Source organism: Calonectris borealis, chromosome 2 (assembly GCF_964195595.1).
Source record: "Calonectris borealis chromosome 2, bCalBor7.hap1.2, whole genome shotgun sequence".
In the NCBI taxonomy this organism is placed as follows: domain Eukaryota; kingdom Metazoa; phylum Chordata; class Aves; order Procellariiformes; family Procellariidae; genus Calonectris; species Calonectris borealis.
Window position 1 is genome coordinate 113,512,611 of NC_134313.1, and position 12,793 is coordinate 113,525,403.

General features: G+C 42.7%; 1 protein-coding gene across 1 annotated transcript in view; it reads left to right on the forward strand.

The window, feature by feature from the left end:
- GLI3 (GLI family zinc finger 3) overlaps positions 1 to 12,793 on the forward strand; it is a 211,960-nt gene that overhangs the window by 132,216 nt on the left and 66,951 nt on the right. Inside the window, exon 5 of the mRNA XM_075142959.1 lies at positions 10,197 to 10,402. Coding sequence (XP_074999060.1) covers positions 10,197 to 10,402 — 206 coding nt within the window. The remainder of the gene's footprint in view (positions 1 to 10,196; positions 10,403 to 12,793) is intronic.

The window sequence follows — 12,793 nt, forward strand, 5'->3', positions numbered from 1 at the left end:
CTGCACCCTTTATTTGGACAAGCAAAGAAATTGCCAAGCAAATCCATGTAATCCTTCCCCTAAGTCACCAATTTCTTTGCAGCAGTCCTGAGAAGGATTCAGAGGAAGGAGAGGCAAGCTGGGACGCTCTGTATGCAAAAGCCAAGCGGACAGTGTTTCAGAGGAGTGCTGGGAAGCAGTGACAGCGGTTGGTGGCAGGGTGGAAGGAAGAGGAGAAGGAGAGGCACGTTGTTGTGGGGAGATTACCGTGAGGAGGAGAACAAGAAGCCTGGGCTTGACTAGGAGAAATACTGGGAGATAGCACATGGGTTTATTTGCATTTTGCAAAAAAGAAGAAAAAAAAAAATCAGTCAAAACTGTATCTTCATACGCATTTAAGGAATGCATGTCAAGACTCCTAGTCAACACTCGTATAATGAAATGAATATACGTTGACTCAGTGTCGTCTGAAGCAGCTTACTGTAGTCAATACAGGTGTTATTGTGGGCTGAAGGTCACCAGTGTTACAGCTGACTTTATGTAAACAAAATGTTAAATAATGGAATGAATATCCATTGCTTTTTACAGCGTAAACTCTTCTTGAAGGAATCCACGAGCTGGTTGGGTTATTTATGAAGTATTACAAGTAACAGAGGGTGTATGTAAAAAGGCTGGATCTGCGTTCAGGCAGTCTATCAGTTGAAAAATAGGAATACAGTCATTGACTAAGGATTTAGTGCCTTGATTAATGTAGCCAATTTTTAACTGTAACTACATAATGTTAACACTTCCCAAAGAAGGAAGGGGGAACCAGAGTAATATTCTTTTGCTATGGGTCATCGGCTAATTGTCGTGCATGATTTCCAGCACCGTGAACGTCTCTTGTGCACTCATTTGTATCTTTTTTTTTTTTTTTCTGCAACGATACCTTTTAACTTTATGAGGGAGAAACATTTTGTTCTAACCCAAAGTGAGGTTATTTGTATATTTTAGGAATTTACATTCTAGATCTGCACACATTTTGTAAGGCATTGTCCTTGCCTCAATGAGAAAATATTAATCACATAGTATCCCTTGGTCTGACCTTTCCATTTTCTGAGTGCTTTTACCACAGTTTTACAGATGGGGAAACAGCAGATGAGGAAGTCAACGAACTTGTCCAAGGTGGCACAGTAGATAAGTAATGGAAACCAAACCAGAGCCTGTGTACCTTAAACCCTGATTTAGCTCCTCTTATGCATAAACTACATACTACTGAGCCATTCATTATTTGTACATATATCTACTGAATGGAAGGTTGCTACCAAATACGATTCTGTGACTTACTTACTTCCCCATACTGACTACAGTTCCAGTGTGAATTTTGGAGGAAAAGTGAGCAAAATATTGACTAGGTGTTGGAACATGGAAAGGAATATCGGAAATCAAAGTTCTTTCTCATAGTTGGACTTAACCATGTTGTCGTTTTCCCTCTTCTTCATTTGCACCGCTAAGAAAATACAGTTAACAGTGCTTACCTTTTTGTAGCACTTGACCTCTTTTACATAAAGTGTGCTCTGACATTTTGATGTATTCAATTAAGTCTAATTCTTTAAATGTTCAAAATCATTTGCTGAGTTTTCCTAAGTCCACGAACGCAATACAGCAGCTTTGAGGCAGTGAGTGATTTTAGGGGAACGGACTGCCTATTTTAAGATCCAATTTCTGAAAAAAAATTAAGTATTAAAAGATTATATTATTGATTTCCCATACTATATATTTGTGGGTTTGATTGTTTACAAATTCAATTTGAAGTGCAAAGAAAAAAGGGACCATGGAATTGCATTTTAAAAATACTCAGTGCTGGCCTCACTCTCCTTGCATTGAAGTCAGTGGAAGCTTTACTGGGGCCTCTCAAAGAGAGCAGAATTGGGTCAGCACTTTGTGCTTATGAAGATCACGTCCATGATCACTTAAGGATTTTATTAAATTAAATCAGTGGACAGTTTCCCATCGATTGCAGTTTATATAGGGTTGAACCCTACAATAGCAACTAGAGATTTTTAGAAGCAGGATGATTATTTGACTCTTAATTTTTCTTAATTTAGGTGTATAGTTAGCTGCCTCAGCCTGATTTATCAAGCACCTACAACCGCATATGTGCTTGTAACAGTGAGGAGTAACTTGGTCATTTGGGCTAATCACAACTATTTTAATTGTTCTCACTTGTATTTTCAGGATCAAGCCTTACTTTCTTAGAGCTCAGCTTTCTTAATATAAAAACCTTTTATTAGCCAGTTGTTGGCTGCTGGAGCTGAAGGGCCAGTCTGTACAAGCAACTATGGCATTAAGCAAAAAATACTCATTTAACATGGGAGATACTACCAAAGCAATTGAGCCATGTGCTTTAAAATAGGAGTCACTACATAACAAGAAAGTCCTTATTGTTTGTTCATCTTCCAGGATCTACTAGAAATAGAAGTGTTAATGTTTTGGGGGCAGCCATCAGAAGATTGTTCCAGAAAAAAAAGAAGAAAAAGGATCACAGGCCGTTTAATGAATTTAACATTTTTCAATTCTCAAGGCAGGGCTGAATTGAACAGGTATCAGAGAAACATTGTGGATATCATTGGTATGAGAGTTATGCCATCAATGCTTGCTCCAGCATTGAATAACATACTGTTAAATGATTAAATATCGAGGTTTGAACTTTGACACTTTCATAATATAACAAGATGGATGAAAAGGCAATAATAAATTAGGTTATGTTACAATATTTCATCCCACTTCGTTGACAAGCTTTGTTCTGTGAGATAGATTATTGTTCCATCTGTAACCTCAGCTCAGTGTCATATTTACAATGTTATAGTTAAGGATCACTTGCTGTTTTCAATATAAATGTATTTTTCAACAGATTCATAAAAGAACCATTTAAAAATTTATCAGGACAAAACTTGGCATTAAAATATCCAGTCCTGGAGTTATAGTTTCCTTTAAAATCAGGAAATGCTTAAATTGCCATGATTTTTTGTTTTTTTAAGATAGGTTGTGCTTAGAAGAGGTTTTTGCCCAAGCATAGCTTAAAGCTATTTGGAAACCATTTATGACAGATCACTTCTCTAACACCAAACCAACCTCAAAATTTTCACCCAGATTTTCCTGTGATACAGACCTTTGTGGCTGTCCTGAGTGGCTTTATGTCTGTTTCCAGAAAACATTGCTATTGAGGAGCGCTCTCTGACAAGCATGGAGGTCGCAGTACGCCCCAGGGCCCGCGGCACTTCTCACAGTTGCAAGAGATGGAAGAACAGGGACAACGTGCACTGTATTGATATTCTGGCATGTCTTAGAGCAGTTCAAGGACTCCAAAGCAAAGAAGCCTGGTGTGAGGACCCTGAGGCCACTAATAGGCCATAATTGCCTGAACAGCCTCACCTGGGACCTCCACCCACACCCCATGCACCCAGGAGCCCCTTTTAAGCTCAGCCTAGGGCCTTTAGTCCCTGCCTGTTGTAGGTAGTGCCCACCTCTGGTCCTTGGGACCTGTGCTGTAGGTAGCTGTTCTCCTGCATGGACCCCTCAGAGCTATGGTGTAGCTTGTCTCCTGTCCTGTCTTTGGTCCTATCTCCTTCTGCACTTGACTGGCCCCCTGGACCTAGTTTGTCACTTTGCCTTGTCTCAGACTGCTGATGGACACTGTTATCAGCACCTGGCTCTGGTCACTCAGCTCAGAAAAAAAGGAGAATGGGAAATTGGAGTTCAGTGTTCTTGTCTTGTTACGAAATTTCTGAACAGTTACAGGTTTATTAGCTTGGAAAATAAAAATCCATAAATATTTTTGTCAGTCTTCATTTTTTAGAGGCTCAAAATCACCAAATATTTTAGTTTTTTGAATGTACAGAATTCAAGGAAGTTATATCTTCCCACCTGCGGTTTCCTTCTGCCTCGTTCCGCAGGAGCAGTTCAGGAACGTGAGTGGGAGTAAAGGTGCAAGTTAGAACTCAAAAAGGAGGTAAGGTAGGGAATACTCTGTGCCTTCTCTATCCCAATAGCTGGAGCTAATCCGGCACCTGTCACACCTCACCCTACCGCACCAGGGACACGGGCAGAGACTGGAAATTGTGCTCCTGAATCCTGTCAGTATGGCACTGAGAAGAGAGGGTGGCTGAAGGGCCATGTAGTCAACAAGCTCTGTGCTTGCTTACCTACGTAGGGATTTTTACCTCTAGTCATAGCCAGACAGCAGTATTTCACCTGAACAAGTTAGCCACTCTGTTACTGCCAAAGAAAGGGATAGGATTTCCACTTGGATTTGGAGCATCGGATCTTCTTCGTTGAAAAACTGGCTAATGCTTAGGTGCAAAAAACAACCTAAAGTATGTGGTATGAGCCCCTCTACTTCCGTTCTCTCTGCTAGTAGAAAAAATGAGTGGTCCTTTCAAGATAATACCAGGTAATGATCTGTGCATGCAGATAACACATAACTCGCTCATGCTTGCCGCATCAACTCTCAGATTCCTATAATCTTCCTTTCCCAGTTAAAAAAAGGGCTACATGGGCTGAAAAGGGAATTGTACTTTGTTCAATTTTTGTCGCAGCTAAAATCCAAACCTGCTGCTGGTCAGTCTTCTTGTACAGAGTTCATCTGTTGCAGCTGTAAGCAACAAAACAAAATGACACACTGTTTTCATGAGTAATAACTGAAATCTTACACACAGCTCACCTGTAGTTCAGCAGCGGCCAGAAAAAGCATTAAAAAAAAAAAGTGCCTTCATGCGTGATTTGCCATACATCTAATGCTGTTCACAGCTGCTGAACTGGTGTGACCACGTAAGTTTTTAAGACTATGCAGACACCTTTGCAACATTCGTCAAAAAAAGTGTCATGACTAATAGGAAAAAATACACCTGTTTGCCCTTACACTGATCTCACTGCCTCGGCACGTGTGCGCTATTCTCCTGCTGAGTAGTTGAGACTCTCCAGACCATCAGAGTCTTGACAGGGAAAAGGTGGCAGGCTGGAGATAGGTGGGGAGTGGGATGGAAGTATGGAAGGTGTTAGGTATGGAAGCTGTGTGGCATTCACGGTATTTCAGCACTTTAGCGGTGAGCAGGAATCATAGAATAGAATCATAGAATCGTTAAGGTTGGAAGAGACCTCTAAGATCATCGAGTCCAACCGTCAACCCAACACCACCATGCCCACTAAACCATGTCCCTAAGCACCTCATCTACACGTCTTTTAAATACTTCCAGGGATGGGGACTCAACCACTTCCCTGGGCAGCCTGTTCCAAGGCTTGACCACTCCTTCACTAAAGAAATTTCTCCTAATGTCCAATCTAAACCTCCCTTGGCGCAACTTGAGGCCATTTCCTCTTGTCCTATCGCTGGTTACTTGGCAGAAGAGACCAACACCCACCTCGCTACAACCTCCTTTCAGGCAGTTGTAGAGCGCGATGAGGTCTCCCCTGAGCCTCCTCTTCTCCAGGCTAAACAGTCCCAGTTCCCACAGCCGCTCCTCATAAGGCTTCTTCTCCAGACCCTTCACCAGCTTCGTTGCCCTTCTCTGGACACGCTCCAGCACCTCCATGTCCTTCTTGTAGTGAGGGGCCCAAAACTGAACACAGTATTCGAGGTGCGGCCTCACCAGTGCCGAGTACAGGGGCACGATCACCGCCCTACTCCTGCTGGCCACACTATTTCTGATACAGGCCAGGATGCTGTTGGCCACCTTGGCCACCTGGGCACACTGCCGGCTCATGTTCAGCCAGCTGTCACCAGCACCCCAGACCTCTTCTGCTGGGCAGCTTTCCAGCCACTCTTCCCCAAGCCTGTAGCGTTGCCTGGGGTTGTTGTGGCCGAAGTGCAGGACCCGGCACTTGGCCTTGTTGAACCTCATACAGTTGGCCTCGGCCCATCGATCCAGCCTGTCCAGGTCCCTCTGCAGAGCCTTCCTACCCTCGAGCAGATCAACACTCCCGCCAGACTTGGTGTCATCTGCAAACTTACTGAGGGAGCACTCAACCCCCTCATCCAGATCATTGATAAAGGTATTGAACAAGACTAGCCCCAAAACTGAGCCCTGGGGAACACCGCTCGTGACTGGCCGCCAACTGGATTTAACTCCATTCACCAAAGGAAGACAGTCTGGACAGAAAGGAGGAGACACCTTCACAGCCAGCCCCATTCTCTGCTGCTTCTCTTTTACGTCAGGGCTGTAGATGTAATCAAGATTACTGAGAAAATAAAATCAGCCTAATGTGCCAAAGTAAAAATTGCAGTGATAAGACACAGCCGTAGGATCTCTTACTCCCAAAGCTGGAGACCTCCAACTTCAAATAAATATTGAAAGTATGATAGACTTTGTATTAAATTTGAGTTGAGTTTGCGGGTTCTCTGGGAGTAGACACAGTATTCAGAAAAGAGCGTGCATCTTCTTCACTCCCTCTCTGAAGGAAGCCTTAGTGCTCCAAGTATGTCGTTGTTGAACAGGAAAACCGCTGTATAGGAGAGGATGCAGAGCAAGTTCTGTCTTCACATGGTTTACAGGTGAGGCATAAAGTTTCAAGCAGTATCACTGAAGTCCCACGAAGTAGCGTCAGACCCAGGGCAGAACACTGTTTGCCAAGACTGGGGACAAAGTACATGTGAAATAAAGATGATGGGGGGGGACTGCCACCCACATCTGGAGATTTGATTTGCTTGTCACTGAATCGGTGTCTGCAGAGCCACTCCTGGGCTGTACTGTTTGTTATGTACATGGGACAAAAGTCATTCTTTATTGGTACACAAAGAGGTTGTAACATAAGATGAGATGCAGTACTGGAAAGCAACAGCTACTAGTAAGTGTGTTTGGCTGCATCCTTTCTAAAAGTAATATTTTAGTTTCAAGGAGGGAATACTGGAAATTTATCATGGAGGGGAAGGAAGGGAAGAATATGTGACATGTATTGGAATAAATCAGGAGGGCTCAGGCAGTGGTTGCTGAGAAGCAGATGGAGGCAGGAGGGAAAATGGGACTGTAGGGAAAGGAGGGTCCAGAAACACAGAAGAGTGAGAAAAATACAGGCTGGAAGTGACCGGAGAAGTTAGCAGCACATTGAAATCAGATGTTGGATAGAGATTAGTAAACATGAGAGTCCAGAGCTGGGAATTTTATGTGGAATCTGATGACTCCTGATTTCTGCCTCTGATAATACAACTTATATGCCTGCTGTCGATTGATGTTACCCAAGTCGGCGTCCTTTCCCTAGCATCCTTGGAAAACCGAGGAGCTCAGAGGAGTGGAGAGAGGAAGGGGCAGGGCTGAGGCGGAGGAGAAGCGGTTGAGTCCCAGTGTCCTTGAATGGCTCCCATTGGGTCTGGAGGGAGAAGCTGACAGCCTGGCTCTTAATCTTGCTCCTGCGGCAGTGTTTGGCTGTTGGCCAGCTGGAGAGTGAATCACTGAGGCTGCTGCAGACGTTCAACCTTCTTGCAAAAGCTTTTAAATGGTTTTCTGTTCGATATGCACCAGATAAGGCTTAGGGCTTCTGCTTGCCTGCAGCCTCTTCAGGTTTCTAACTCTTTCTGAGTTGAGATCATATTAGAAAAAATGAATTGTAAAATGACATCCAAACTTAGTTCCTTTGTTGCTCTTGTATTAAATTTGCTATTGTCGTGATTTAACCTGGCAGGCAGCTAAACACCACACAGATGTTCGCTCACTTCCCCCCCCCCCACCCCCGCCCCGTGGGATGGGGGAGAGAATTGGAAAAGGAAAAAAAAAAAGTAAAATTTGTGGGTTGAGATAAAGACAGTTTAATAGAACAGAAAAGGAAGCGGGGGGGGGAAATAATAACAACAATAATAACAACAATAACAACAACAACAATAATAATAATAATGATAATAAAAGAATATAGAAAATAAGTGATGCACAGTGCAATTGCTCACCACCCACCGACCGATGCCCAGCCAGTCCCCGAGCAGCAGTCGCTGCCCCTGGGCCAACTCTCCCCAGTTTATATACTGAGCCTGATGTCATATGGTATGGAATATCCCTTTGGCCAGTTTGGGTCAGCTGTCCTGGCTGTGCCCCCTCCCAGCTGCTCGCTGACCAGGACATGAGAAGCTGAAAAGTGCTTGACTACTGTAACCACTACTTAGCAACAACTAAAACATCAGTGTGTTATCAACATTATTCTCATCCTAAATCCAAAACACAGCACTATATCAGCTACTAGGAAGAAAATTAACTCTATGCCAGCCAAAACCAGGACAGCTATACTACTGTATTCTCCTCACTGCCAGGATGGGAAATGCACTCTGCAATGTGATATCCAGCTGTGGTATTTTTGCTTCCTACATCACTGTGAGTTTTAAGGCTCCTGCCTTCCACACACGGCCTGACAGGGAACCGCGAGACAGCAAATGCTTCATGGCTGGTCAGGTTTCACAGTACGAACAAGAGTAAAGCTGCATTTCCACTGTAAAACGAAGGTGCTTCAAAACCACGCAGAGGAAAAGTGCTCTGAGGAGAGGAGATGCCTGTTTTGCACGGTGGTGGAAAACGGCTTCTGGTTTCAGGTTCTCGGTGCATTTTAAATACAGTGAAGGTGTACCAGTGAGTGGCTGGGCTTCACGTGGGTCACTTGCTTGGTGCCAGAGGAGTGATTGTGCTGCTGGTACCTGCTGCTTGCGCACAACGAATGCTGCTCTGTAACAAACTTGGGCGCTAGGAGTTAATTTCATACAGGAAGGCTAAACAGGTTTACCTTGCAGAAAGCCGTAGGAGGGCAAGAAACACACAAAAGCCAAATAAGGAAGAGAAGAGAAAAGAGGGAGAAGAGCGATAGGAAAAATCTTTATTCCCCAGATTTTATGAGCCCTCATGGATTTTGTGGCATCGTGTTAGGAATGCATAACTTTGATCTTTGTCCCACTCATATGCTAGCATTTCTGAGCTGATGGCAGGGCAGAATTGGCTCCTATGTAAGATTACGTTCTGTTGGCCTTTTAGGTGATGACAACTATCTCCATTGATCACGGTATGTGTATGTTAAAGGAAAAGAAATACATTTCTTGTTTTATTATTCTTTGTAAGCCAGCAGCATCAAAGGAACAGGCTGCCCTCACTGCTCTCACAGCTGCTGCCTGTGTCTGTGCTGTATATATGCTAAATTAATTGGAAAAACAGGGACAAAAAGGCATTTAGTTCAGGTCAACCAGTTAGACTACAGCAAATGCATGACAGGCTTAATCATTGTCTTTTGCCAAAGAGCAGGTTGGCAAGGGCAGGCACTCCAACCCCTTCTGATGAAATTTGGACTTTTTCCAGTGCTTTTGGAGGCAGGATGCTGTGAGAGGAGGGTCTCCATGCAGAGCCCGGACGCTGTCATATCAACAGGGTGGGATGATGGGGAGGGTTATGGCAGGTTATTTATCTTTTGTCAGCTGTGAACTCAGCTTTCAGCCTTAGTTCATCACAACTTCATACACATAGCCTGAGAAGGCACCACAGCTCTCCCTTTGCAAGAATGAGGTAGTTAATTAATGTGGTCTTGTTAAAGGCATCGGTCTCTGGTGCCATGCTAAAACCAAACGTATTCAGCAATCTTTCTTCCCTTGCCACCAAATTTTCTGCATCTTTCATGGGAAGGGTCATCAATAAAAAAATGCTCCAAAGTACCCAGCTGTCTTAATGGCTTACAAAGTTTGGGTCTTCAGAAATGACTTCTGTATAAACGTGCAATCTTGCACTTTCAGGAAGAGTAAGCTAGCAAATGAAGGGAGTGGGTGCAGTGTAGCTCTCAAAACTCTTTTTCCAATAGCCACGTGGTTTTGAAGATGTAAATGATTCAGCATCTTAGTGTGTCTTCCAAATTGCAGCAAGAATTAATATGTGGTATACAGGGTGCATATTTCACACTAATTAAAGTGACTTTCTGCTGAACTCCATGAGGGAAAGGTATTGAGGGATGTAAAGATTAAATCAAATATAAACTCAGGTTAAAATTGGTCAGAGAAATGTCGCTAATAATGGATACAGAGAAGAATTAATTTCCTATCCATTTTCTTTCCAGGCAGTTGACTTTAGTGGAAGTTATTACATGTGCAACCCAGTTGTTATTCTTCAAGAAATTAGTGTGTTACCTTTACAGTATTTTTCTTTATTGTATAGATAACCTTTACAGTATTTTTCTTTATTGTATAGATAACCTGGCGGTTTTTGTTTGTTTTTCTTTCTTTTTTCTTCCAGGCCTTCTGCCTTATCTAGTAGCCCGACATACTCAGAGCTTCCGTTCCTTAGAATTTCCCCACACCGAAATCCTGCTGCAACATCAGAGTCTCCTTTCAGCACCCCTCATCCGTACATTAACCCCTACATGGACTACATCAGGTCCCTGCACAGCAGCCCGTCCCTCTCCATGATCTCGGCAGCCCGTGGACTCAGCCCAACAGACGGTGGGTTAAGACAGGCTTCCTGTTTTCTGTCATTGTAGCAACTTAAGTTATATTAATCTTGTCAACATTTTTCCCCCCTTGTTCAAAGCAGCTTCAGCAGGTTTGTCAGACATATTCATTATGTCATAAATGTTTCAATACTTCATCAGCCGATCATGGCTCATTTGTACATCTCACAAATGTTGAAACTTCAGGGAGAAGAAAAAAAGAAAGCCCTGCCTCATTCAAAATTTAAGCTGGAATAGTAGCGTATGTCTTGTGACATCTTTTGTTTGCGGAGATGACCTGGGGTGTGATTCTGATCTCCCAAGAAATCCGCTGTATCTGAGCCAGATTCTTCATGAGTGTAGGTCAGTGTATTACCATGGAGTTCTTCAGGTGCGAAAGGCATGTTAATTAAAATAGTATTTTTCAACCATGTAAAGGGTGCACGGACTTGTTATATTTAGTCAATAGTTCTGTTAAAGTTATGTAGAATTATTTCAGTTTACCCTAGCCAATGATATGGCCAAACGAAATGATGCTGATGTAGAAGTGGCTGATGATCAGGACTATCCCCTTTAGTTTAAATGGTGGGCAGTATACTTGAAATATCGATGCTTTACATCTTGGTGCGACCATGGCTATTACTTTCCAGGTTATTTGGGTTGAAGTGAACTCCTGCGATTGCTCTTGTCATTACTCTGGCACATTTCCTATTCATTTCAATGCGAATTTTGCTGAAGTGAGCAACGAATAGAGTTGCAGAAAGGCTCAGTCTTGTTAGCAGTAGGTTTTTCAAGAATAAAATAAGTAGTTTAACGTTTCAGAATTGTAGCATTTGCTGAAGAGAGGTAATATACAACACACTCCCAAACAAATATGTAGTGAAGATAATTAAACTATTATTTTAACTATGGGAAAGATCTTCCCAGTGTATGCAGAAACTTACCAGAGTTAAACTGCCTTTAGCTGAATTTGAAAAATGAGCGGTGCACCCTATCCAAACGGATAACTAATTAATCCTCGCTTATAAGAACATATACCTTTACAGTTAATCCATTAATTATGGGCACATATTCTTATGAGAATAAATTTTAATGACCTAATGTCAGTCAAGGTATATGGCATGCACATAGGGCTTTCCTAGCAGCACTTTGGATGTTGTTTGAATCCTTGCTAAGTCTACCCTTTTTATTGTAGCCAAAACATAAAAAAAAAAAAAATTTGAAGGAACAATTTGAATGCTTAGAAATACATGTTTTGACTCAGGGAGTTTCGGAGCTTTATCCTTTTGATATAGGATAAACATGATAGAGCTATAATGTAATGGCATGAATTAGGAAAATTCTTGCAATGTATGTTTGGGCTTTTCACAAAAGCTAATACGCAGAACGCTTTACTAGTTTTCCTTCAATAATCTTCAGATCACATTTCTGCAGAATTTCATTTATGCTTAAGATATGCTCCGGGAAACCACCTGTCACACAACCATATGACATTAACCTGTGTACGTTCTTGGTCTCAGGTACACAATGCTGAATTCACTTGCATAGATGTAGGCACATAGTGGTATCTGACGCAACATGCAAGTGACACTCCAGAAAGGCAGAGACCTACTAGAGGTGCTTTGCCGTATTCACCAGGCCAGTGGTAATCTCTCTGAAACTCTAGGATGTCTCAGGGTAGAATTTGGTTCCCGATTCTGGCACCTAAATTTAGGTTTCTAGAGTATAGAAATCTGTGATCTTGGTGTGCTGTTTTGCCATTATAGTCCAGTGAGATCTAGGTAGTGCAGCCAGTGGAGCCTCAGAGAACTATTCAGTTCACCCAAATACAGACACTTGCATGTTAGCAGCTGAGTCTGGAGCTCCGTCATAACTATGATGGTGCGAAGATTCATCTGTCTACAGCGTGGGTGGTTGGTGTTAGTTCAGGTCTGTGAAGTACCTTGCCTCAACTCCAGCTGCCACCTCAGAAAGGCCATTTTCTCCTCTAAGGCCTGTATCATACCGGCCAGCCTCATGTAGGTGTCTTGGATACCCAGGGGCTTTCAGATGGCATGGGACACTCAGGTGTGGACAACACAGTTGAGTACGCTCTGTCGTAATGCTCATCCCCTGAGCTTTGATCGCTGACTGTATACACAACCTTAGCCTTTCATAAGTACAAGCTAAACTTACTAGCTTAAGCTTCTTTCTTTGGGTTTTAAACAAATACATCTTAGGTTTTGTTTCCTCTAGGCTCACAGCTCATCTTTGATCAGTTACCGCAGCCCAGGTGTTGTGCAGCACCTCATGAAAAGACAGTAACTTGATTGAGGCATTGGAGGTATTTCAGTAAAACAACATGCTTATTGAAAAGCTGTTAAATTTGTTCTCTAGAATCCATAGTTTGTTGTGTTATCAGTCA